The sequence below is a fragment of the Chrysochloris asiatica genome, unplaced genomic scaffold (genome assembly GCF_000296735.1).
Source record: "Chrysochloris asiatica unplaced genomic scaffold, ChrAsi1.0 scaffold00340, whole genome shotgun sequence".
Taxonomy (NCBI): Eukaryota; Metazoa; Chordata; class Mammalia; order Afrosoricida; family Chrysochloridae; genus Chrysochloris; species Chrysochloris asiatica.
In genome coordinates this window covers 443,120-465,178 of record NW_006408858.1, presented here as the reverse complement: position 1 = coordinate 465,178, position 22,059 = coordinate 443,120, and the positions used below count along the sequence as shown (strand labels likewise).

The 22,059-nt window shown below is 48.0% G+C and overlaps 1 protein-coding gene across 1 annotated transcript; it reads right to left on the bottom strand.

Moving 5' to 3' along the window:
• Nucleotides 1–17,077: 17,077 nt before the first annotated feature.
• HIC2 (hypermethylated in cancer 2) lies at nucleotides 17,078–20,344 on the bottom strand. The gene is made up of 2 exons (XM_006875802.1): nucleotides 20,206–20,344; nucleotides 17,078–18,881 (listed from the first exon to the last, which is right to left on the bottom strand). The coding sequence occupies exons 1-2, from the start codon at nucleotides 20,229–20,231 to the stop codon at nucleotides 17,078–17,080; spliced, it is 1,830 nt and encodes a 609-aa protein (XP_006875864.1). The 5' UTR covers nucleotides 20,232–20,344.
• Nucleotides 20,345–22,059: the final 1,715 nt, after the last annotated feature.

Below are 22,059 nucleotides of genomic sequence, written 5' to 3'. Positions count from 1 at the left end.
TTATTCCCAGCACAATAAACCATGTGGTTGTCAGATTCAAAATGGCCAATACCAGTCCATTTCAGCTCACTAATGCCTAAGATATCGATGTTTATGCGTTTCATTTCATTTTTGACAATTTCTAATTTTCCTAGTTTCATACTTTGTACAGTTCATGTTCTGATTATTAATGGATATTTACAGCTGTTTCTCATCATTTTGATTTGTGCCCCCTCAGCAAATGAAGGTCCCATAGGCTTTTCTCCCACGGGCTTTACTCCATTCACATAATCACGGTCAACTCTACTTGAAGGAGGCAGCTCTTTGAAGTCCAGTTGCATTTTTAGTGGCTTCCTACCTGAGGGACTCACTTTTCAGCACTATATCTGACAGTGTTTCTCTGCTATTCATAAGGTTTTCAGTGACTAAATATTCAGAAGTAGTTTGTCACCCCTTCTTCCTAGTCTGTCTTTGTTTGGTAGCTCATCTGAAACCTGTCCACCATGGGTGACCCTGATGGCATTTAAAATACCGGTGGCATTGATTCCAGAATCACAGCAACTCACAAGCCACCACAGTATGACAAACTGACAGATGAGTGGTGGAGATTTAGTAGGGTAGAAGTCCAAATTCGGGTGCCAGTTCTAGGGGAAGACTTTCTCTTTGTGTCTCCTAGTTCTAGGAGGTTCCCAGCACAGGGACCCATGGTCCAAAAACTCAGCCAGCTCTTGGCTCTTCTGTCTCAATGATAGTAGTTCCCTCTCATCTCTGCTCCATTGTTAAGCCTATTTTACATCTAAAAAAAGATTGACTCAAGATACAACATGAACCTGTAGATTTCATCCTGCCTGATTAACAACACAGAAATCAAGATTTACAACATACAGGAAATTACATCAGGTCACAGAATGGAGCATAATTATATAATACTGAGAATTATGACCTAGTGAAGTTGACACATATTTGGGGGGTGGGGACACAAATTAATCCATAACACTATTAAAATGATATATCTTAATATTGTTTAACCATAGAGATATATGTTTACTGAAAAGGTAGAATATTAAAATTTATGCTAAATAGGCCTAAGCTTGTAAGGTGCACAGGCAAAGTCAGTAAAGCCAACAGGCAAAAGACAAGAATTAATTTCATTGTTGGGTGAAACTATAAGCAAGCTTGTTCTTTTAAAAATTGAAGAAAGCCAGGAAGAGAAAACTGTCAAGTTGTTGAAATAAAAACTCCCTAACATCATGAAAGATGAGGAGATAACCATTCAAAAAGCTGAGCCAACCCCACACAGGATGTTGTTGTTGTTAAGTTGGTTCTGACTCACTTTTTCCTTTATAGGGTTTCCAAGGAGAAGCTGGTGGGTTTAAACTGCTGATTTTGTGGTTTGCACAAGTGCTGATCCTATAGCACCACACCAAGAGTCAGATCCCAAAATAAAATTACCAAGACATATCATAATCAAACTTTCCAAAATCAAACACAAGGATAGAATCCTGAGAGCAGCTTGGGAAAAACAAAAAGTTACCGACAAAGAAAAACCAAAAAGTTTTTCTCTGATTTCTCAGCTGAAACCATGAAGGCAAGAAAGCAATGGGATGACATACAAAACACTGAAGAAGAAAAAAAAATTGTCAACCAAGAATAATATACCCAGAAAAGCTGTCTCTCAAATACGATGATGAAATTAGGGCATTTCTTGATAAATAGATATTAAAGGAATTTGTAATGACCAGACCAACTTTACAAAAAATGCTAAAGGATGTTAGTTGGACTGAGAACCCACAACAGCTCACAACAAACTGAGATTACCATACACCACCCAGAACTCAATCCAGCTATGTTGTTGTTATTGTTGTTAAGTGCCATAGAGTCCATTCCAACTCATAGCAACTGGTAAGCTTGAACCACCGACCTTGCAGTTCAAACTGATTTTGCAGTCCAGTACACTAACCCACAGGGCCACAACAGGACTCCAATTCAGATACAGATGTATTTAAAGTAAAACAAATGTATAAGACTGAAAATAGGAAACCAGAGATACCAATGTATAATGAAGTCAACTACAAAGCAAAAAGAGGGAATAGTGTAGACACAGAACTTCCAATTGCCAAAAAAGTCAAGTAGATTTCAAGATGAAACAGACTGTTTTAAGCAGGGAAAATATTAATAAATTACAGGGTAAACTCATAGAAAAAGAATACACCTGCACATCAAAATTAAAAAAAAAAAAAAAAGGAAAATCAGAAAGATTCTGTAAACATTAATACAATTAAAATGAAAATGGAAAAACAAACCCACAAACAAAATGGAACAAAGAATCCAGCAGCACCACAAAAAAACACACACTGCAAAATGATAACCAATTCATATCTATTGATAATTACATTGAATGTAAATGGATTAATTGCACCAGTCAAGAGACATAAAGAGCAAAATGGCTAAGAAAACCGAATCCTTCAATATGCTGTTTACAAGAGACATATCAAAAAGATGTAGACACTCTTGGGCCCAGAGTCATTGACACAGCCACAGAGGACTAGAGTGGAGAGTGCAGTGTCCAGCTGATAAGAAGAGAGGGCATATGCACAAAAACACCCACACTTGCAGATAATACCCACTTGACCTGGCTTCAATGACTGGATGATCAGAGCTCAACCAGAAGAAGAAAGAAGAGGAGAAAAAAGAGTAATCTGATACAATTTAATGAACTTGGCCTACACCTATGGATGCAGTAGCTCAAAAGAGGGAACAAATCCTTACAGCAAGTATCATTCCCACCCCCTCCACACACAGAGTAGACAGGGATGGGTAACTTGGATATCGGCTACCCAAAATGGGGGCACTACAAAATGGGGACACTACAAAGGCTTACAAACTTTCAAGAGGGAACCTAGATCCAGAGGGCGTGAAGGAAGGTAGAATCTCCACTGAGTAGTATCCAATCTGTCTAGGCAGGGCTGATGAAATGAAATGTGGATGGGTCTCTTGTGATACAATAGTGAATAATTGTTAACAGAACTGCTTGTGAGAGTTGGAAATGTAAAGGTAGACATTTTGTAGCAAGGAAGGGAGTGATTAACTTTTCAGTCTAGGAGCGGAGGTCCCTGGGACCATCAAGGGAGAAGAGCAGAGAATGGGACCCTACCCAGAGAAGCAGTGATACCTGAGATGGAGGCAGAGATGATGATGTGGAGAGATGGAGCAGTTGGGGACTTTAGACGCAGAGAAGGAGAGGGGCTGTGTGCTGATGACTGAGGGGTGGGCAGGTTTGTAGTGTACACCCTTTGGTTGGTTGATGATGCATGGAGGGGATTGTAACCATAGCAATGAAACGATATACAATAGGATGAATGTAAAACTAATGGTTTCCCATGTAAACAATCACATAATACACAATAAAACATTAAAAACAAAAAAAAGATGTAGACAGCCTAAATGCCCATCAACAACAAAAGTATGGTTAAACAAACTTTGGTATAATACACAATGGAATACTACAAAACACTGAAGAATAAGGATGAATCTGTGAAACACCTTACAACATGGTTAAACCTGGAGGACATTATGCTGAGTGAAATTAGTCAATTACAAAAGGACAAATATTGTATGAGACCAATGTAAAAAGTAAAAAAAAAAGTTTTCTTGATAAAAGAAACCATCTATGATGCTTATGCGAGCAGGGGCAGGGAAGATTATTCATCTGCTAGAGAGTAACACATGTTAACATAGGTGGCATGGCAGGCAATATACAACAAGAGGGAAGTTAGTACAGGAAAGATGAAGGTAGCAGGAGACGTTGTTGTTAAGTGCCATCAAGTTGGTTCCAACCCATAGAGTTTCCAAAGGAGCAGCTGGTAAGCTTGAACTCCTGACTTTGCAGTTCAAACTGACCTTACAGTCCAGTGCATTAATCCATGGCACCACACTAGGACTCAAGCTAGACACATGGAGAATAGAGGTAAATGCTGTTAAGTGTTGGTACATGGAGGAGATTGCAACTGTTTAATGGTTTGTTGAATGTAAGACTGATGACCTGCTCTGTAAACTTTCACTCAAGTCACATTAAAAAACTTTAAAAAAGAATAGTACAAGTCCACCTTTGAATCAACTGGGGCTTCTGGGAGGATACCGTCTCTGTTAAAAACAAAACAAAAAACAAACAACTGGGGCAGGGGGACACATGTGTCATCTGCATGTGATGCCTGGAACTACTACAGCCACTTTGTGACCATGAGGTGCCTAAAACAGCAACTCCTTCTATTCTATTGTCTCTTTTGGGTAGACCCTACCTTAGAGTTTCTTTCTCATGACCAAACTTAGGGTGCATTCTCAGTGCTAAGGAGCCAAGACTCAGGTATAGGGTAGGGTGGTTTAGAACAAGTCATTTCCATGATCACAAGGCATATGTTGTTGTTGTTGTTGTTAAGTGCCATTGAGTTGGTACCGACTCATAGCAACTTGACACACAGCAGAACGAAACACTGCCCGAGCCTTGGCCAACCTCATATAGTGATGGGAAAACGGGGTCACAAACAAATAAATGTTGATTCTAGCTTACATTCTAGAAAAAAATAACCTCAGAAGGATTTGAGATTAAGTTATTGTTGTTGTCAAGTGCTGTCAAGTCAGTTTCCGACCCATAGCGACCCTGTATAGGGTTTCCGAGGAGCAGCTGGTGAGCTTGAACCGCCAACTTTGAAGTTCAAATGGCTTTGCAGTCTGGCTGCACAACACCAGGAGATTAAGTAGGGAAGGCAAAATGTTAGAATTGGGGCTTTGATTAGGGGAGATTTCTTAAACAAGATACACACAAAACAAACAAACAAACAAACAATCTGTGAAGAGAAGGTCCATGGCTTTGATTATATGAACTAAGGTGGTTCTGCTTATCAGAAAACCCCTTTAATAATGGTGTGCTCTATCCTGATGGAACAATTGGTCACCAGATTGTAGGTATCAGTAACAACAACAAAATCCCTGAACAGAGAGTTTAAGATCTGTACATTCCATATTCTATGTAATTTTTATACCTCAAATTAAAGCAATTTCCTTGGGGAGAAGGAGAAATCACTTGGAACAAAAAGACAACATGCAGAACACTCATCCATTGCTGTGGGATTGTAAAATGGTACAGCATCATAGAAAACAGTTTAATGGTGCCTCAAAAAGCTAAATAGAGGATGACTTCAGACAAGATAGAGAACTAGGCACACGCACAACATGGACCCTCTAGAGTAAAGATACGAGAGACCAAATGAAACAGACACAGATGAAAATTCTGGAATCCTGAATTCAGAGGAAAGGTTAGAGAAGTGGATTAAGTGCTTGCTGGGAGAAGCTGAGCAGGGACGACCCACGAGAGAGGGAAACTGACTGGTTGAGCAGTCAACCAGACTCTGTTCAATCATCTTGAACTTTTGTGAGCAGCTTTGGCAACAGGAGGTGGCCTGGCAGAGTAGATTCACACAGGCTATAGGGAAGGTGGGATTTCCTTCTATTTCCCCATGCTCCTCTGGTGACCAGAGGTGTGGCCAGCTCCTACCCTATCCATCCCCAGTACAAACCCTGCTCTCCAGCAGTTAAGAGCTACATGGTTAGGAACCACGGCTGTGCCACTTCGGTGCTTGGATTCAGATAGGCTCATCCAGACCTACTGAACTCATAGAGCCAACATTAGCAGACTTGGCACACAGCAGAAACCAGCATTAGTCTAGCAGAAACTCTCATAATTAGCCACCCTGCCCCAGCTGCCCTATGGTCCTAACAGACTGAGTACACTGAACATCGATAACAGGAACTCGGTCTATGTCCAGGAACATCTGCTGTCACATCCCTCCCGCACCCTTCTGATAACCTTCAGAGTTTTCTTCTCTCTAGGTACAACAGTGGCACTGGATTTTTTTTTTTTTAACCCTTTCATTGCTTTTGTTTGTTTATTCTTTCATCTCCTCTTTACATTCCCTGAATTTTATCCTTCTATCCTGATATTGAGTCCTGGTGTGGTGCTGTGGGTAATGAGCCAGGCTGCAAAGCCATTTGAACTGCAAGGTCGGCGGTTCAAGCTCATCAGCTGCTCCTCAGAAACCCTATACAGGGTGGCTATGGGTGGGGATCGACTTGACGGCACTTAACAACAACAACAACCTGATATTCTCTGCTATTCATAAGGTTTTCAGTGACTAAATATTTGGAAGTAGTTCGTCACTCTTTCTCCCTAGTCTGTCTTCATCTGGAAGCTCATCTGAAACCTGTCCACCAAGGGGGTGACCCTACTGGTATTTAAAAGACTGGTGGCATAGTTTTCAGAATCATAGCAACTCACAAGCCACCACAGTATGACAGATGAGTGGTGGCCATTTGGTTTTAAGTGGAAACTGTCACTTTAAATGTCGAGGAGATCTGTGTGCATGTATAGTAGAACCTTCCAGGGGTGGGGGTGGAGTGTCCATTTGCTCAGGCATCCCCTCTAGTCATCAGAATAGAGGTGCACAGACAGCGAGAGACCAATGAACAGATACCAAAAAAAAAAAAAGAATGTCCACACCTGTATCTCAGCGGTTCCGTCAGGCGTTTGTGGCTGTTCTGATCCTTCCCCTGCTTGGTCTCTCCCAAGATGGCAAAACCAATGATTTGTTCATTTCAAATACCTTCTTTAGACAGCATAAGAGATGACTATACACATGGACCTCACCAGATGGAATACATAGAAATCAAATTGACTACATCTGCGGAAAAAGACGATGGAAAAGCTCCATATCATCAGTCAAAACAAAGCCAGGGGCAGACTGTGGAACAGACCATCAATTACTCACATGCAAATTCAAAATGAAGCTGAAGAAAATGAAAACAAGTCCACAAGAGCCAAAATATGACCTTGAATATATCCCATCTGAATTTAGAGATCATCTGAAGAACAGATTTGATACATTAAACACTAAAGACCAAAGACCAGAAGAGTTGTAGGATGACATCAAGAACATCATACATGAAGAAAGCAAAAAGAGAAAGACCCCCAACGAGATGGATTGGCCGAGTGGCAGCATTGATGGACTCAAGCGTGGCAATAGTAGTGAGGTTGGCCCAGGATCGGGCAGTGTTTTGTTCTGCTGTGCATAGGGTCGCTATGAGCCGGTACCGACTTGATGGCACCTAACAATAACAACAATTGCCTGCCTATTCCAGCATAGTTTTGTTCTAGGTTCTGGTGTTGCAGAAAGTTCACACTCCACAACTACCCTAAAGGCTGGTGTTTGATCCCACCCAGAAGCTCCACAGGAAGAAGGCCTTGTGATCTGCTGCCATAAAAATTACAGCTAAGAAAATCCTATAGAGTGCACTTCTACTCTATACACATGGGATCGAGGCATATCTACAGAAAATACTGCCTATAGCAAGCACTGACACCACACCCCATCCAAACATCTGACACCCATCTTTTAGATTACTATCATAGCAGCTGAAAAACACGAGCCAGGCTCATCTATATTTTACTTGACACCTTATGGCATGACATGAAAATGCACCTTCCTTGCTTTCAGCGATAAATATTGGTCTCTGATGACCTCAAAGTCATTGTTTTCAGTTTCTTCTCTTTCTACACTCAGCAGAGCAAGATCACCCAGCCTTCCTTGACCCATGGAGGCTCACAAACATGAAAATATTATTTTTAACTTGCTGTATGATCTCTCTCACAGCTGGTGATGGAAAATATGATCATTAATAGAAACTGCTCGGTGGTGACTCCTTAAATTGGTATCCAGGACACGTGCCATACCTGCCATGCCTTCAATATTCATCTACATGTGCTCAGAAATGGCCCAATAGCAACAGATTTGTTGTTGTTGTTGTTGTTAAAGTTTTATTGTTTTCAAATAAGTTTGACATGATAATCTATACCTGCATTGGTTGAAAATTGGAAAAGTTGTTCAAAAGGGTTAAACACTTTTCACCTTGTTTATGCAATCTGTCTGCTGAATCCAGGAAGCTAGACTACATGATAAATGTGGCAACAGAATTGGAGAAAGACTCACTAACCTGCCACAGACAAATGACACAATTTTGTTTGCTGAAAATGAAGACAACTTGAAACACTTACTGATTAAAGTAAAAGACTACACAGTCTTCAATATGAATTATGCCTGAATGTAAAGAAAACAAAAATTCTCACAATTGGATGGATAAACAACATCAATGAAGAAGTCAAAATCAATAATTTCATTCTACCAAACAATGCCCATGGACACAGCAGTCAAGAAATCAAACTATGCATTTTGTTGCATTAGGTGAATCTGTTGCAAAAGAACTCTTTATAAGTTATATATATATATAAAAAGTAAAGATGTCATCTAAGGTACACCATGATCTTGCCTCATCTGCATGTGAGAATTGGAAAATGAAAAAGGAAAACAGAATTGACACATTTAAATGGTGGTGTTGGTAAAAAAAATACTGAATATAATTTACACTGCCAGAAAAAGGAACTAATCAACCAAAATACTCTTTAGAAGTGACAATGGTGAGACTTGCTTACTTTGGACACGTCCTTAGGAAAGACTGATTGCTAGAAAAGGACATCATGGTTGGTAGAGGGACAACAAAAATGAGGAAAACCCTCAGACATGGACTGGCACAATGATCACAGCAATGGATTCAAACATTCCAACAAATATGAGGGTGACAGAGGACCCAACAACATTATGTTCTGTTTTCCACAAGGTTGACATGAACTGAAAACACTTTTGAAACTATATAGTTGATGACAACTAGCCTGGAACCCCCGGGTGGTCAAACAGTGAATGCGCTTGGCTGCTATCTGAAAAGGTTCTTGTCCACCACAGGTGTCTCAGAAGAAAGATCTGTTGATCTACTTCCAAAAAATCAGCCACCAAAAACCCTGTGGCGCACAGTCTAATCTGATACACATAGGATCATCATGAAGCAGAATCTACTTGATGGCAAATGCTCCTATGACCTTGTATATAAATCGCTGAAGTCCCTTGGTGATCTAAGCTCAGCCACTAACCAAAAGGTTGATGGGTAGATTCCAACCAGAGGGCCCTTGGAAGAAAAGTCTGGTGATTCAGTTCTGAAAAACCAGCCACTGAAAACCCTATGGGAGACGGTAGAACCATGACACATAGCTGTTACCATATGGTGGAAGTGACCCCATGGCAACTGGAAGGAAAAAAAAAAATTAGGCAATGCTTTCTCAACGTCTTCTTATGAAAATTTACAAACTTATCAGTAAGATGAATGCATTTTTAAGGCCAGCTCCCACAAAGCCACCACTCTGATTCCATGACCTGCTTGCTTCACAGCTCACATCCAAGTGTCCCCAACACCACACACAGAATTCCAAGGGATCCCACCTGGGAGCCCCATCTGCCCTTGATGTGTGACTGCTGGTGCTGCCAAGGGTGCACCTCAGAGAAGTGTTGGGGGCTTCATGAACATGCAATGTTATGAATCAAGTGGTGTTTCCCCTCAAAAGACCTGTTGTGGCTGTAATTCCGTTAGGGAAGTTGATTTCTTTGTTATGTTAATGAGGCCACTTCAGTGCAAGGCATGCCCTAAACCTGGTCACTCATTAAGGAGCAACAGAGACACAGAAAAGGAGCTCTGGTGATGCTGTGCATTAGGTGTTGGCACTGCTACTTCAAAGGAGAAAGATGAGGCTGGCTGTTTCTGTAAAGATTTAGTCTCCGAAACCCTATATAGAGTCTCTTTGAGTCACAATGGACTCAATGGTAGTGGTTTGGTTTGATCAGAGACACAGAGAAGCCAGCACGAATGTGGGAACACAAATGCCACATGAGACTCTCCAAGGACCCTAGGAATGCAGGGACTACAGAAGCTATAAACAAGGACATTCCCCACTGGGCTGACCGAGAGCCCTCCTCTTGAGCTACACTCTGCATTCCGAACTTCAGCCTCCTGAACGGTGAGAAAGGAAATCTCTGCTCATTAAAGCCCCCACAGTAGTGTCTGTGACCCAGTAGCACTAGGAGGGGCTGATACCAGCCATCCAGTTGAGGGCCCCAAACAACTGACAGCTGGGAGGACGTTTGGTCATTGCCTCGGGAACTGGAGGCAGGAGTCTAGTTGACACCCTTCAGGAAGGAAAGGCTCCCATGGAACAGAGCTGAGATCAGAGGACTCACTCCTTGAACACAGGACACAGGGGCCAGCGGGAGGCCCCCGGAGGCCATGTTCTGGGCTCCCTTCTCTCTCCCTGCACTGCCTCACTTGTGGCAGCAGAGCAAGGAAGACATCTGCACAGCTGCTGTACCCTTTCAATCAAATCCTGCTCCTCGGTTTCACCTTCACAACACCCCTGTGAAGCTGGGCTCCATCTTTGCCTCCATCCCATGCAATCAAGATGTTCTGTTTAAACGACTGCCTTGTGCTCTATGTACAAGTACATTATGAGTACAATTAAGTGTTCTAGAATATCCATTCTTCACAATGTTTTCCATAGCTTGCCATGTTCTACACAGTCAAAAGCCTTTGCATAGTCAATAAAGCATAGTTACACATCTTTCTGGTATTCTCTGCTTTCAGCTACTGTCCATGTGATATCAGCAATATCTGTAGTTCCTTCTGAATCTCACTTGAATTTCTGGCTCTGAATCTGACTTGAATTGTACTGTTGCAACCTTGTTATTCAGAGCTGTTGAGTCAGTTCCAACTCATAGCAACCCTGTATAGGGTTTCCTGTTATTTGAACAGACAACCTTATGGTCTATGCTTTATCCCACCATGGGTTGGAGATCCTTTAATGACAAGACCTGGCTTTCATTGAGTCCTTTTGAGAAAGATATTCACACACTTCCTTATACATTTTTTGTGCCACTTGGTAGATGTCCTGTTATGAGTGCCTATGGGGAATAGATGGGGTTGCTAACCACAAGGTTGGCACCGGTTTGAAACCGGTTTGAAACCGGAGAAAGATGAGGTTGTCTGCTTCTGAGATGATTTACTGCTACAGAAACCCTATGGGGCATATTTACTCTGTCATTCAAACAATGTAGCATCAAGGAAAGCCTTTGTATGGTTGAAACTGTGATACTTCTTCATGCGTGAAGATGGAATGTTTTTTAAACCAGTAAGAGTTTAATGAAGGGAATGAATCTCTGGAGTAAAACCATTAAGGAGCTAGGCCAAAGAATGTACAAACCCTCTAAATTAAAGAGACGATCCAAAAAGCTTCTAGAGAGGAAATCAGCCTCATACAATGGGCAGGAGATGGACTTTTCATCAGATTGGAAGGTGAAAGTCAACAGAGTAACACCAATCCAACCTACAAGTCTATACCTAGCCCAACTATCAACTGATAGTGTCTTTTAAAGGCATTTCCATCTTTCAACAGTGAAAAAAAAAACTATTTGCCATGTGCTTTCTCAGGATACTAGAAGCAATGTGCTACCAAAATGAGTATATAATCCAACAAAGAGAGCATGTGTGGCCCAGTAAACAAGACTTCTAATACCAGACAAAGGCAAGAACTCCATCCCATATATACGTACGACAACAGCAGGCTCCAGGAAGGATGCTCTCTGGGAAAAAAATGAGTACCAGAACAGCTGACTGACACATTTTTGCCAAAAACTGTACTGGGAGGCACTTCAGTTGTGTGAAAGGCAGAAATTCAAATCAAAGTAAGCAATTAAAAAAAAAAAAATCCCACAATTATTTACTTCAAAAAATTCCCAACAAATTATACCAAAAAAAGAAAAAAGATGAAGGCCCAAGTTTAGCAATAAACATTTACGTAGTGAATGAGTATGGATTGGCAAAATACCCTGCTCCAGTTTTTGTAAATGAAGCTTTGCTGGAACACACCCATGTCCATGTGTTCATATTGTTGATGGCTGGCTGCTTTTGCACTATGACACCAGTTGGACAGTTATGACAGAGACAGCTCTCAGTGTTTAGTATCTGGATGCTTTGCAGAAAGTTTGTCAATCCTGAAATTAAACTTAATATTCTGGCAATTTTGGGAATAAATGCCAAGAAGTGGGTACATGTGAAGTAAAATTATCAAGCAGATGAAAAATCAGCAGTGTAAAAATATTTAGAAAAGAGAGACAACGGCCCCCCAAAATGCTTGAGTTCAACATGTTTGCATGTAGATGTGAGATGGGTTGGAGGTCAAGTAATTTTTAAGACATTTTAAGATCCATGTGGTTGCTTAAACTATGTTCATCTTACTTTTATAAAAGCTAAAAATCAACCTCAGAACCACTGGCCAGAATTTATCTAGTTGCTATGTCCACACCCTTCTGGAGGTCAGGGCCACCAGGGTCATGAGACTGGCCTGGAGCTGCCACCGGAGTCTGCAGTCCATGGTGCCCAAGAGTCGGCTGCCCACTTAACTGGCTCCATCCCCACCCCACCTCCTGGGTCAACAGTGCCCTGGAATTCCCAATCCAATGTACCATCCATTACCCCGAGCCTGGAATCTACATGTGCCCTCCTTTCCGTCTTCCCTCCTTGACTTTTACTCCACTCAGCAGGAAAGAGTCCTTCTTCAGCCCCAGCAGGTATGATCTTGAGCCCTTTCCCTCTCATTCCAATCACGGTCTACAGAGCCACCAAACTCCAGCAGCCAACTTAGCCCATCATTCAAAATGGTGCTGTCTGAAACCCGCCCCCTACAACATCAGTGTGTCATTTAGCAGAGAACAGAGGCCCAACACGAGCTAGTTTCAATCAAGCTTTTAATGAAAAGATCATAAAATAACAGTTTCTTGTCACTGTACATTAAGACTGCACGCTTCTGAAGGAGAGGTCAGTCGTTGGAGAATTGCTTTTCTATGACATGTGGTGAGCCATGTTGCAGCTCTGACCTGAATTTATTCCAACACTTCCAGGGACATGAACTCAAGTGTTTATTACAGTGACAGTGGTGGAGGCCGGTACGGGAGTGTGAGTCGGGGTGCCCTACCCTGCTTTCTGGGAAGGGCCTGGAGGATGTGACCCCTCCTCCAGCTCCAGTAAAACTGAACAGTTGGAACCCCACCCCCCTCGAGGTATTTATGGATAGGTCTGTGCCCAACCTGGGGTCCCCCCGGGGGTGGGGTGGGGGGAGAGCAGTGATAGGTGGGATACAGAGAGGCTCCCCTCAGCACCTGGCCCCATGAGGCCCCCACCAAATGGAGGGGGGGGCCTGGGAGCCTCCCTGTCCCAGGTGAGGTCTGTGGTGCAGCATCTGAGGTCAATAAATTACAGAATAAATAGCAGGTGAGGTAGGGGGGGGCTCCTGGTAAAGAAGCAAAAAGCAAAGTAGGTTGACGGAAGCTGGGGGTTCCTAGGAAGGGGTTCTGGGTAGTCTCAAGTCTCCCAGCATGTCTACCCCTCCCTTTGGAATGTCAGACTGAGGCTCTTGCTAGGTCTGCTCACCTCACATAGATTCACAGGACTTGACATACCAGCAAAGGCATGGCTGGCGGCATCCCCTGGGTCTGCCTTTCCCCTGAGAACTCGGGACAAGATGGTTGCAACCTCCTCTTCCCTGAGCCTCAGCTCTGCCCTCCCAGTGACCCAGGCCCGTCAGTGCTCATGGCCTGCAGTCCAGAGGACACAAAACGGGTGTGGGCAGGCTTGTCTAGCCCAGGATGGAAAGGGACATAGACATGCTGTGTGGTGATGGAAGTAGGCAGGTCCGACTGTTCAGGACACAGGCTGAGGTGTATGGCTATGCTGTGGTCTCATAGTCTCAGTTGTATAAAGGTCTGTCCAGTCTTGCTTCCCTTTTTGCAATCCTGGGGAACCCACAAGGGGTTCAGTCTGGCAGGAGCGTGAAATGGCAGAGCTCAGCCTGCCTCACGCCCCAAGTCTGAGAAATAAATACATTCATCACTGCACAAACATATTGATACAAAAACAACACTGTTAAGAGTGTTTGCACCGTATGAAGGGAAGGGCCAGGCCCAGCCAGCCCCTTCCACTGCCCATGGAGACTTCCCGAGATGGGGGACTGGCTGGAGTCAGCCATGCTGTATAAAGGTCCTGGCTTTTTGGCTTGAGGGGAACCCTCGCATCAGGCCACCTGAGGGCAGCAGGCAGAAGCCCAAACCCAGACTTGGGTCCTGTGGCCAGAGCCACCAGCCACCCCCTCCAGTGCCAGCTGGCCAGGATGCCTTGGTCTTGCCAGAAGGCCATGGAGGTGCTGGTCAGCACAGGTCAAGCTCTTTGGTGCCATCTGGGATGGAGATGAGGGCTTAGAAGGCTCCACTCCACAGGCCTCCCCCAGGGGGCGCCTCTCTGCCCAGGAGTTGTCCCCTGGCAACTGGGGCCTCCGGCGGCAGGTGAGGCTTCACTGGGCCTGGCCTTACAGCTGCTGAGGTCTGAAACTGTCAAAGTTTATGTAAACAATGAGATCAATATATTAGTTATCTTTTTTTTTCTGAGCCCACTGAGGTTTCCACTCGTATTCAAAATGTGCTTTGGTTTAAAAAATAGGTTTTGTGAATTTGGGTATGAGCTTTTTCTTTTCTTCTTTGTTTTAATCCTCTTTCCTACATGATATCTGCTACTTTCTCCTGTTTTCTCCGAAACATTTAGGAATGAAGTGACTAAAGTAGAGAACTTTGCAAGCCACCGACTTTGGCCTCCACCGGCTGGATTTCCTCATTAGGCTCCCACACGTCTCCACACACACATTCACAGGCACACACTTGAAACACTTGTCAAAAGAAAATGACAAAAGAATGAAGTGTTGCGATCTGCCCGCCCCACCCCACCAACCCTTGAAATCTTAAATATGAAACTAGTGTTCTGCTTTCTCATCAAAATACAGAAAGAGGCTCGGCACAATACCAAAGGTGGGTACAATACTAGGTCGCACAGACGTCGTAAAGTTGAAGGGGGATCTGCTCCCCATCCCTGAAGTTCTGCAAATGAGTCACCTACCCTTACCAATTGCCTGGCAATGGGCAGGCCTACGTACAATCCTCGCTCTTGCGTGTACAGACTTTGTGTCGTGTAGCTTAAGTGCTGACAGTGGGGCAGGATAGGCAGGGTCTCCCCGAGCCAGATCCTTACCCACCCATGCTGGAACCTGAGACCCAGGGTCCCGAGTATCATGCAGAGGGGACAGAAGCCTCTGCCTGCTTGCCTCGCCACTGAGGTCCCTGTTTCAGCTGGAGGCTCTCTAGAAGGGTGGAGGGGGGTGGTGGAGGGGTAACTCCAGAGTTTTTTGGTCTAAACTTAAAAACACCCCAGTATATATCCACTGCCTTTGAGTTGGTTCCACCTCACGGTGATTCTACAGCACAGAGTAGAACTGCCCCTGAGGGTTTACAAGGCTGTGAATCTTTACAGAAGCAGACTGCCACATCTTTCTCCCTCAGAACGGCTGCTGGGTTCTAACCACTGACACTTTTGGTTGGGGGTCCAACACTTAACCACCAGGGCTCCTTGAACTTAAAAGAGGGGGGAAAAAAAATACAAGAATTGCAAAAAGGAAAACAAAGGCGATAATGCCGGCTAGCTGGCTGCCTGCATCTCCAGCAGCCAAGAGATGACCACTGGGCCTGTGTGGGCATCCAGCTCAGGGAAGGAAGTGGCTGTGAGAAAGCCCCAGGGTAGCTGAGGAGTAAGGGAGTCTCCCCTGCCCCCACTCTGCCTAGAGCTGAGTGAATGGTGGGCAGATTCCTGTCCCTGCCCTGCTGGAACCCACAGGTCTTTCCCCATCCTTGAGTAGACACATCACTTTGGTCACAGTTCCCATCTGCTCAAGCACCTGGGGGCCATCTACTCTTGAAAGCGATGTGCTTGACCCCACCCTGCATGTGTGGAGTGGCACAATACCACTCAGAAGAGGTGACCATGGCTTGAAGCACCTGGAGGAACGTGTATACTTGGAGAGCCTGCCACTGCCGAAGTATCCATCCAGAGACCACTGAGCTTTGGTCCCTCACTCAAGCAGATCCCAGGCCTTCCCAGTTGGAGGCCAGATGGCCCCTGAGATGACTAACAGGAGGAACACAAGTGTCCCAGCCTCTACCACCAGTCACCAATACATTGTTCAAGTGGATTCAAGAGGTAGCAAACAGCCAGAAGTCTCTCCCACCTTGTTCAGTGAGGGAAGGAAAGTGAAACATCTGTCCACACTCATTGGGCATACACACGCACGCACACACGCAGAGAAAATTAAAAAACAAAAACAAGAGTACCAAGGACTCGGTACCAAGTCCAGCCTACCCATGCCCACCCCCCTTAACCCCAGACCTTCCAGTTCAAACACTCACATAAACGTTACACTGGTTTTCCTCTTAATAAAAAACAAGTACCTCTAAACAAAGAATATTCCTTGGAAACTATAAGAAAAGCGTTTTCTCCCAAGGTGGCTGAGGCAAGGCCAGGGGAGCCCGGGAAAGCCTTTGGGCAAAAAGGGCTTCTATCTAGGGCCTGCAAAAGGGGGTGTCTCCTGGGTCTGTGCCACCACAGAGGGTGGGAACAGAGGGGGGCGGTTGCCCCTATTACATTCCAGCTGCACACCCAGGCTCAGTTGGTCCTGGGGGTGGGGGTTAGGGGTGGGGCCAAGAGACAGGGAAGGGACCCTGGGAGAAAAATGGTTTGTTTTGGTTTAAAAACAAAACAAAAATCAAAATGTAAAAATGGAAAGGAATAGCTCAGTAGGAACAACAGCAACCCAGCCCCAGAGGGCTCTTTAGGTGTAGAGGTAGGCAGGGTCACCCTGGGGCCAGTGGGCAGGGCACGCCCCCCTCAAGGGCATTGACTCCCTGGACCAGGGTCCCAGCCCCGACACCACCCAGCCACAGGCACCCTCTCCACGCACAGCCCTCTGCTGAACTTGACGAGGGAGGAGCAGCCAGGCCGTGGTGCGACCAGGGGGATGGGAGGCGAGGTAGACTGACTCGCTGGGCATGGTGCCATCAGCAGCGTCCCTTCTTCTTTGCTTCCCTTGGTATAGACTGTCCATTAAAGCTCTTGGGGGGTGGGGAGGGCGGGGGCTGTGCCAGGAGCCCTGCCGGACACCCACCCACCTTGCCTTCTGCTTGCTTTCCGGCAGCTGGTCTTCGGGGGACACCCGCGCCGGCTGGGGGCGGGTGGTCTTTGGCTTCTAGGAGGGGGAGGTGTGCATCCGTAGGTGGCTGATGAGGTTGCGCTGCTGGGTGAACTTGCCCCCGCACAGCTGGCACTCATAAGGCTTCTCACCTGAGTGCACACGCATGTGCTCTGTGAGGCGGTACTGGCGGGTAAAACGCATACCACACTCATCACAGGCAAAGGGCTTCAGACCCAAGTGACTGCGCATGTGGCGGGTCATGGTGCCACGCTGTGTGAACATCTTGCCACAGATGTTGCAGGGGAAAGGTCGCGTCAGCCAGTGTGTCTTCTCGTGCTGCCGAAGTGTGGCCGGGTCCTTGTAGGTCTTCTCGCACACTGAGCACTTGAAGGGCCTTGGCTCAGCGGCATAGGCAGAGCTGGGCGCTGACAGGTCCTCGGCCTCTTCCTCAGCTCCCCCACTGCCTGTCTCATAAGCCCCCTCCTCTTTGATGAACAGCTCTTCCTCCGTATGTGTCTCCACGTGGGCATTGAGCTGCTCGGAGCTGGGGAAGCCCTTGGCGCAGGGGATGCACACGTACAGGTTATCCCCATAGGACACTGTCTCGTAGCCCTCAGGCCGGTATAGGTAGTGAGCACCAGCAGGTCCACTGCCTGCCTCACTGCCGCTCTGCCCGCTGTCCTCGCTCCCGTCCTTGCCATTCTCCTCCTCCTCCTTACAGGGGTATGGGGGCTCTCCAAAAGGCCCACTGGGGCCACTCCCACCACCTAGGACACCGTTGGGCACCCTGTTCCCGAGACCCTCGCCCTCCTCACCCTTGGGCACCACCTCCTTCCGCTCCAGGGGGGCACAGGGCTCCTTCTTGCTCCAATCCTTTTTACGAGCTGAATGTCGCAGGCTCTTCCGGGGCTGCCCACTGGACCCCTCCAGCCGGTTCAAGGGGGTGTCCTCAGCTCCCTCCAGATCCATGGGCTCTTCAGGGGCACCCCCCAGCTCGGCATAAGAGGCACTGTTGGCAACAGGAGGGACAGGGGCGGAAGGGGGCGAGCCATGCTGACTGTCACTCAGTTGGGATAGGTCGTCGGAAGTGAGGTGGGGTCCAGGTGTGGTAGGGGGTAGAGGGGGGCTCTTCTTAGACAGGTCCAGGCCTAGCTCTTGCTCACAGGCCCCACTGCTCCCATTGGTGTTGCCGCTGCAGCCGCTCAGACCAGCTTCTCCACCGACAGGACACAATGGCCGGCTCAGGCTGTGTGCCCCATCCTGGTTGGAGGTGCTGAGGAAGGGCTCGTCATCTGAGCCTTTGGCCTGGGGGAGCTCCTGGGCAGGATGGGCTCCCTTGCACCCATCCCCATGGCCTGGGTAACGGGCCTGGATGACGGAGGTGGTGGATAGGCGCTGGCTGCGGGGGGGCCGCCCCATGCCAGCAGTCCCTACCCGTGCAGAGCCAAAGGGCTTGCCCGCCCGCTTGAGGCGGCGGCGGCAGAGGGCTGCTAACTCAGGCAGCTGGAGGTAGCTGGCGGCGGTGAGGAGGGTGCTGAAGTTGGGCTCGGATGGCTGGTCACTGGGCAGCAGCTTGCCTGTGTAGATGAAATCCAGGATCTGCTGGAACACTGTGGAGCTGACCATGTCTGTGTCCAGGCTGATGAGGTTGTCATGCAGCACCAGTGACTTGAAGTAGATGCTGCTGGCGGCCAGCACGTTCTTGTGGGCCCGGAAGATGGAGTTCTCGACCATGATGATGACGTCACACAGGAAACCCTTGGTCCTCTGCTGGTTCAGCTGCAGCAGGAGTTGCTTCGAGTGGCTGGGCAGCTCCATGTCAGGCCCCATGTCCCCGCACCCTCCCCACACGCACCACCTGTGGGCAGAGAAGAGGCAGGCATGGGTTAATCTAGCAGAATGCCAGTGGCTGAAAGACAGGTAGGGCCCTCTGTACTGACCTGACCTCAACTCTCTGCATATGGGGAAAAACTACCACAGCCCCCTGACAAAGCGCCAGTCCACCTGCTCGTGAACAGATGACGCAGTGAGCAGGGAAGGTCGAACAGGCGCCAAAATGGGAGCCCAGGTCCCTCCTCCTGCTGGGTAGGCCTGGGTGCTACTCTCAGCCGCCCAGTGCCTCCAGGTGCTGGGAGGTGGGAAGGCTGGTCTGGCCAAGGCTCTGGCACCACCTGGGGCCTGGGAAACTCAGCCCAGACATGCTGGCACAAACACTAATTGCTGTCATTAAGTAATAAACACACAAGCACCCCTCCACAGGACATCTGTGAGGCCAGTGCAGCATTGAGTGTGTGTGTGTATGGGGGGGGGGGGTGCTTTCCACCACCACCACCCATGCAGCCTGGGTGAATGGGCAGCCTTTCACCATGGACAGGGCGCCCAAGAGCAGTTTAGCTAGGGTAGGGAAACAGGAAGGACACAGGATACCAGGGGTGGGTGGCGGTGGTGGTGTGGAAGAACATCCTCCCACCCTCTAATGAAGAGGTGCTCAAAGCCCTCCTCAAGCCCTGAGTCAGCTCAAAGCTGAGGGAGCAGCACTCCGATCTCCACCCCTGGGCCTCCATGAGGCACAGCCCAATGAGCTTCCACAGGCTGAGGCTGGCAGAGGAGGCAACGTTCCAGGTGGTTCTCTGACTCACAGATGCCTAGCAACTGAGCATCGAGGGCAGGCCGTACCTTCCATGTCAAGGCCACCGGTTCATTCACTCGGGGTCCCATCCTGGGTCTCTGAGACTTACCCTGAGCGCCCAGCCCTGCCTAGGACACACCTTCTCCCTTGCCCAACACCTTGCCCTGTTCTTGGGCACAGCAGGAAGCCAAACAGTCCAGGTGTGATTGTGGGCACATACGGGTTCCCGTGAGCTAGCACTGTCAGACCAGCAGAAGGCAGCAACACCTGCCCCCAGGAGAGCCCCTCAGTCATCTAATCAAGTCACTCAGGACTGCCCAGTGGGGCAAAGGAGACAGACTCAGGCTTCCTCTATTGCCAACTGGCCCACCCCGTTAGGTAGAGACAAAGATTCTGGGGTGCAGATCCCACATGTCCCACACATTGTCTTAGGTCTGGGGGTGGATACACAAAGGAGCAGGGGCCAGGGTTGCCAGTGAAGATCTGCTAGCTGAGCAGGGCTGCCCGTCCTCCCCATTCCCTGCCACTCCCCCGATCCCCACCCCAAGCGTACCGGAGTGCCAGGGGCCCAGAAACCATGTGCGCAGCAGCCAGCGGGGGTGGCCTCCTTGCAGGCTTGGTCTCCCTGGGGGAGCATCAATGCCTGGTCACCTGAGGAGAAGGAGGGCACAGTTACCCATATGGCTATCACCTTCAGGATCCGGTGGGCAGGCATAGTGACCACAGTGACCTGGGCTAGGTGAAGTCCTACTGAGAGAGGGTGATCGGGTACCTTAGGGGCCCCTAGGCCTGAGGAGCTAGTGGCAGGTGTGGTGACAGGAAACCTAGGCCCAGCCCTCCCTGGCCAGCTGGCCACACCTATATAACAAAAGGTCTGAAGTGGAGACACTTGTGCACAGGGTTATTTATAAGAACCAGTCTCAACTGCCTCTGGTCCCCAGCTACCCCCTCCGCCTTTGCCAGAGTTGAGGGACGCCCCCACACAAACACAAAATTTTCCCCTTCTAAAGGCACACCCAGCCTAGCCCAGTGGGATCACGTGGCCTTCCTATCAGCAGAGTCCGTAGCTCCAACCAACAAGGCCACTGGCAACTGCTGCCAGAGGTGGCCCCCTTGCCTTCCAGAACTTTAGCTGAGATTCTGGCTCCTTTTAGATCACACAGGCCACACCAGGCAGGGTTCCCTGGATTGGGTGGGGGTGGCGCTGGCCTGGAGCCCATCCCTGCTGGCCCTTCCCCCAGGCCACTCCTAGGGCCAGGGAGGTTCAAGTTGGTCCCTCAGGAATGTGACCAGACACCCGGTGCTGCCCGGCCTCAGTCGAGTCTGCAAGCTTCATGTACCAGTGGTTGGGGTGGCCCAAGTGAGGGGCAGCCAAGGGCCTACCAACAACCAGGAGGCTACAGAGCCAGACCTGTCAGTCCAGTGCCTAAGCGTCCATGTTTCATGGGTCTGGGGATGGGCCCATCACTCAGGAGGGATTAAGTCTGTTCACAGAGCCCAGGGCCCCCACCCCCAAGTGAGGTTAATCAAAAGGACAGAAGAGTTTGCAGCCAAGCAATGGGTACAGCCAGCCTGGGAAGAAGGGCAGGGGCCACTGTCGAACAGGAGAAAGTAGTTTAGGGATGCCCCGGCAACAGCATTAAGCTCACCTGCCCCCAGCTCCCCACAGGTGTAACTTTGCCCAAACATCTCAAGCTCAGGCTGGGGTGATCCTTCCCAAACCTGCCCAGATCTCCCAGCAGGAATGGACAGAGGTAGGACCTATGGTGGGGTCCCAGGTTGAGGCAGACACAGGAGTCTCCTCTCAGCTCAGGTGTCAGGGTTTGAAGAACTGCCTTACGAGAGTTTACAGCAACTAGTGGGACCACCCTGCCTGCCATCCACTCCCAGGTTGGGTTCACCCTGCCCTACTTGAGACTCCAGAACCCTAAGAAGGTCTTCTCTTCTCTGCTGGTTGGGGGGCTGTGGGCACCTGCCTGCAGAGGCCACACCTTGGCTCAGGAAGCTGACAGCTCAATATCCTATCAGGTACACATGCTGGTGCCCAGCCCTGGAAGGAGTCATCTGCTAGCTAAAATGAGTATGCTGCCTGGCACTGGTTCCTGGCATCCAGCAGCTTCTGGCAACAGGCTTAGACCAGGTGCCTATCAGCACCAAGGATCACAAGCCACCAGCAGGCTGGCTCTGCAATGCCCAGGATGTGGAGCAGTGGGACAGCTGCTCTGGGGCGAGGTGGGGTAGGATGGGGTGGGGAAGTATGGTGGCGGCAGCAGCAGGAATACAAGTGCACAGCCATAAGAAGGATGGAAGAAAAAAAACAGAAAAATGGATTCCCAAGATTCTCAAGTCCTAAGCCACCTTGTCAACTTGGTCAATAAAACATCCTGCCACCCAGCACAAGGGCTGC